Source organism: Chenopodium quinoa, unplaced genomic scaffold, assembly GCF_001683475.1.
Source record: "Chenopodium quinoa cultivar QQ74 unplaced genomic scaffold, ASM168347v1, whole genome shotgun sequence".
Classification (NCBI taxonomy): Eukaryota; Viridiplantae; Streptophyta; class Magnoliopsida; order Caryophyllales; family Amaranthaceae; genus Chenopodium; species Chenopodium quinoa.
The window spans coordinates 784,341-789,764 of NW_018744348.1; the positions used below are offsets into that span (position 1 = coordinate 784,341).

At 37.9% G+C, this 5,424-nt stretch overlaps 2 protein-coding genes across 2 annotated transcripts; both read right to left on the minus strand.

Moving 5' to 3' along the window:
- Positions 1-815: 815 nt before the first annotated feature.
- Positions 816-2,055, minus strand: LOC110696351. The gene is made up of 5 exons (XM_021873640.1): positions 1,961-2,055; positions 1,692-1,862; positions 1,431-1,575; positions 1,122-1,266; positions 816-1,036 (listed from the first exon to the last, which is right to left on the minus strand). Exons 1-5 carry the CDS (start codon positions 2,053-2,055, stop codon positions 816-818), a joined length of 777 nt encoding a protein of 258 aa, XP_021729332.1.
- A 1,901-nt stretch (positions 2,056-3,956) lies between these two features.
- LOC110696352 lies at positions 3,957-4,848 on the minus strand. Its single transcript, XM_021873641.1, has 2 exons — positions 4,529-4,848; positions 3,957-4,485 (listed from the first exon to the last, which is right to left on the minus strand). Exons 1-2 carry the CDS (start codon positions 4,846-4,848, stop codon positions 3,957-3,959), a joined length of 849 nt encoding a protein of 282 aa, XP_021729333.1.
- Positions 4,849-5,424: the final 576 nt, after the last annotated feature.

Below are 5,424 nucleotides of genomic sequence, written 5' to 3' on the forward strand. Positions count from 1 at the left end.
TCTCAAATTGTTTTGTCATCCTACACTTGAATATTGTCTTGACTTTTTATGATCTCAATAATACGTGTTATTTGCGGATGTCTCCAATTTAGCACGCAAAATTTGATAAAAGTTGGCCTTAAACAAATATAACAAGATTTCATATAATTATACGTAGTAATATTTACTATAGATAGTTTCCCCTTCTTCCCCGCCCTTTCTTTTTGACCCCTTTTTTATTTTCTACATGTTTGTTAATTTGTTATTAGCTTTTAGTATAAATTTGTTGTTCGAGTGTATTAAGTTGTTGATGACTAAATCAGCTCATATACAATACTCAAAGCAGAGGAATATCAGAGAGAATTTAGAGAGGGATTAGAAGAAGAGGGGAGATATTTTATGATTGCTTGATTAATCCGTTACAACCTCTCAGCCTTAATACATGCACTCAGCAAGAGTATAGCAAGCTGGCAGGAGAATCTATTACATTCAGTGTACCAAAATAATAGAAAGCAAAAGGACAAAAAGAAAGAATAACAGAATTGCCAACAAGGCATATTAATTAGCACTTAATTAGCTTTAATATTCTTAATACTCCCCCTCAAGCAGGTGAGTGAGTGGAAGGAACTCCTAGCTTGGACATATGCTTGTAATGCAGCTGAACCAAGCAAGACCTTAGTGAAAATGTCAGCAACCTGATCTGCAAAAGAAACCTTTGCAGGCTTGATGAGACCCTCGTGAACTTGGTCACGCACAAAGTGGCAATCAACTTCCACATGCTTGGTGCACTCATGTAGGATAGGATTAGCAGCAATAGCCAAGGCATCCTGGTTGTCTCAACTGAGAACTGTTGGAGGAAGGTTGTGAATGCCTAAGTCAGAAAGAAGATTAGACAACCAGGAAAATTCACATGTAGTAAGGGCCATGGATCTATACTCAGCTTCGAGGAACGAGCAGTTACAGATTGTTTCTTGATTTTCCAAGAAATAGGAGAAGAACCAAGAAAGATGCAGTAGCCAGAAGTGGACTTTCTTGTCATAGGGAAACCAACCAGTCACTGTCACAAAATGCTGTAAGAATAGCAGAGGTTGAAGCAAGTAGGACACCTTAGGATAAAGTGCCAGCTAAATATCTTAGCAAACGTTTTGCAGCTTGCATATGAGAAGTGTAAGGCTGCTGCATGAACTGAGTCTGAATTGTGTAAGCTATATCAGGCCTTGTGATTGTTAAATAAATCAGTTTGCCAACTAATCTTTGATAAGAAGAAGGATCAGGTAAGGGATCACCCTGAGTTGCAGTCATCCTGATTTGCAGTCAGCTTAGTATGACTGTCCATAGGAAGGAGCAATGATTTGGTAGAAAGCATGCCAAACTCTTTGAGAATGTCTGTGGTGTATTTATTCTAAGAGAGAAAAAACCCAGCCAATCTCAATGCCAAGGAAGTATCTTACTTCACGAAGATCTTTTATGTGAAAAGCTTGAGATAAGAGAGATTTGAGACTGTCTATGTCATCTATGTTATTGTCACAAATGAGCAAGTCATCAACATAGACCAGAACCACAGTAATAGATGTAGATGTAACTTTAATGAATAAACTGTAATCAGACTTGGATTGAATGAAGCTCAGTTGCAGTAGAGTATCAGACAGCTTATGGAACCATTGTCTTGGAGCTTGTTTTAAGCCATAAACAGATTTCTTAAGCTTGCAAACCATAGAAGAATCAAATTTGATTGGCTTCCTGTAATCATTATTTTGCTGAATTTGCTACCAATACCTGAGTAACCCTGAGGTAGAGTCATGTAGACATTTTCCATGAGATCACCATGGAGAAAAGCATTTGTCACATCCATTTGTATAGCATGCCATTGTTTAAAATAGCAGCTACATCAAGCAATGTTCACAGTTATCATTTTAGCAATTGGAGCAAAAGTTTAGAGTAGTCAAAACCAAATTGTTGCTTGCAGCTAAGGATAACTAACCTTGACTTTAGTCTTTCAACTAAGCCATCAGGATTGTATTTAGTTTTGTACAACCAATTGTAGTTTTTCCTGGTGGTAGAAATGTGATATCCCATGTATCATTCAACTCAAGGGCATCTAACTCTATATTCATAGCTTTTACCTAGTGATTATGTTTTACAACATCCTTGAAAAAGACAGGATCACTCTCAGCTACCCGAGTAGACAAGAAACAGTGAAATTCATGTAAGATAGCAGTATTTGCAAAGTGAGCAATCTGAGTGGGTTTGGGAGGCATGATTATAGTCTTCATGCCAGAATGGAATAGTGTGTTCCCTAGATGATTTTCTGATAGATGGTGGGGAAGATGTGTTTGTAGAAAGAGGGGATGAGATAGGAGTAGTGATTGGAGAATGTAGAGTGTGTAGTGTTTGAGAAGAGACAGGGGAATGAGGTGGAGAAGAGTTTGGTGTAAAATTGTCAGAGTCATTAAATAGCTTATCGAAGCTGTCTGTGATGACAGATTTAGGAAGGGGTTGCATATAGGAATGCTGAGATGAGGTGTGAAATGGGAATATGTGTTCATGGAACACTACATCTCTGGAGACAAAGATTTGTTTAGTTTCCAGATTATGCAATTTTTAACCTTTTTGTGTTGCTGGATATCCCAAAAACAAGCAAGCAACACCTCTGGCATCAAATTTATCAAAGGTATGATCTGGATTATAAGCAAAGGCTGCATCCAAAGACTTTCAAGTGACTGTAATCTGGAGCTTTGAGAAATAGACACTCAAATGGTGTTTTGTTGTTGAGGATTGGTGTACCAGTCTATTGATGATGTGTACAACAATTAGAACACAATCACCCCAATAGGACAAAGGCAATGCAGCCTGAAACCTCACTACTCTAGCTATCTCAAGGACATGTCTATGCTTTCTCTCAACTCGAGCATTTTGCTGTGGTCTTTTCACATAAGAAGATTGGTTAATGATGCCATATTTTGCAAAGAAAGCATTGCTAGGACCATCATCAAATTCCAAGGCATTGTCTGACCTTATGAATTTGATTGTCTTCTGAAAGTGATTCTTGGCATAATTGAGGAAGGTCTCAAGAGTTTTCAGAGAATCATATTTAAGCTGCAACAAATAAACCCAAGTGTTTCTTGTGTATCCACTATTGTCAAGAAGTTCCTGTATTTTCCCTTAGTGTTGACTTTGTATGGTCCCCATATGTCCATATGGATAAGCTCAAAGGATTTAGCAGCATGAGATTTGCTCAGCGTACTTGGTGAATTTTGGACACGGGACTGGTGACACACACCTTAGAATCATGTGCAGTGAGAGATTTTACACATGGTATTCACTTGAGCTTTGTTATAGAGGCATGTCCCAATCCATGATGCCAGAGAGACATACTAGAACTGAGAGCACTAACTTGCATAGTGTCCTGTTCTAGAACATCAAAGATATGTGAATCAAGATAATACATGCCATTTATCATTCTTCTTGTGCCTCTGATTTTCCGAGTTTAACTGTCAAGTATAATACAGTGCTTAGGGAAGAGTTGCACTTGACATTTGTTGTTCTGGACTAGTTACTGTATAGACAGAAGATTGTTCTTGAAAGTTGGTACACACATCACATTTTCCAATTTCAGTCCAGATTTGAGAGTGACACTTCCTATGTGTGAGATTTCTGCTCTCTTACAATTTGGAAGATTGATTTTGGTCATATGAGCAACTCTCTTATACTCATCAGATTCTGCAAAGTTGAGGTCATATGATCTGAAGCACCAGAATTCAAAATCCATTCACAGAGATTTGTGCTGACATTGCAGGAAATCATTCCTGAGAAATGTTCAAGCTCCTCATCAGTTTCAGAATCTTTGTTCTGAATCATCAGCTTAGGCATCATTTTGGCTAGTTGTTCTGAGGTGTGAACAACACCCCATTATTGTCTGCACTGGTCTGAGCTACAGCTGCCATTTTTGATCCACCATTCTTAGAACCTGAATTCCATCAATGACCACTAGTAGGTTTAGACCTATTAAGAGAAGAAAAGGGATTGTACTTGGAGTGCCAACTTATTGGATATCTAATGACAGTCCAGCATCTGTCACTTCTATGACCCTTAAGGCCACATGCTGTGCACACAAATGATCTGTCAGCTCCAACAGGTTTGTTGTACATAGCCATTGGATCATTTGCACATTTGTTGAGGTTCAAGACCTCTCTTTGAGCTTCTTCTTGCTGCATAGAAGCAGCAGCAGTCTCAACTGAGGGTAAGGGAATCATGAGAAGCAGTTGACTTCTCTGAGGATTGTATATCTCATCCAGTCCATTCAAAAATTGGAAGAGTTTTGCTTCCTCCTTCTGAGTATTGAAGGCACTCAATAGAGTTTGCACTTCCGCACAAGGGTCAGAAATAGTAGGCAGCATATTCATAGAATCCAACTCTTCCCAGATAGCTCTCAATGATGTATAGTATTCATTAATAGGCATAGAATTCTGTCTAATTTCAAATTGATCTTTGTTAAGTTTATACTTCCTAGATCCATTAGTTAGAGAGAATCGTTTTTTTCAAATTTAACCAGATTTCTCTAGTAGAAGTCATAAACATGATGGATTTCTTAACAGAATAAGAAACATTATGAGTAAGCCAAGCAATTACCATACCATGGCAGGTGTTCCAGAGCTCAGCTTTCATGTCATCATCAGTTGGTTTCTCAATTGTACCAAGAACAAATCCAAGCTTTCGTTTGGAGGAAAGATTAATCTCCATTGTCCTGCGCCAAGCTCTATAATCAGAAGATTCTTGTAGCTTGTGCACTTGAACTGAAGTAGGACCATCAGAAGGATGAAGAAATAGGGGATTTAGCTTATCTTGAAAAGAGATCCTTCCACCATCCATGGTGATAAAAGAAAGAATTACAAAATTAAAGAATAACAGAATAGAAGAAGTAGAGTTCAGAATCAGAAGAGAGAAAGACTAAAGAGAGGAGAAGAAAAACAGTAATTAATCGGATCCTATTCCATCGCTGCAATGAGGTGCTCTGATACCATAATGACTGAATCACCTCATATACAATACTCAAAGCAGAGAAGATTAGAGAGAATTTAGAGAGAGATTAGAAGAAGAGAGGAGATATTTTATGATTGCTTGATTAATCCGTTACAACCTCTCAGCCTTAATACATGCACTAAGCAAGAGTATAGCAAGCTGGCAGGGAATTTATTACATTAAGTGTACCTAAATAACAGAAAGCAAAAGGACAAAGAGAAGGAATAATAGAATTGCCAGCAAGGCATATTAATTAGCTGTAATATTGTAGACACCTATTTGTGTCTCCCCATAACCAAACCCAGTGATGAGTACCTTTCACGTCGAATCATAATCGGATGAAGTGAAAGTGTGGAAAGTCTAGTGTTGCGGTCAGTTTTATTTCTTTTTTTTCTCTCTGTTTTTTGAAAATCTATTTTAAGAAAA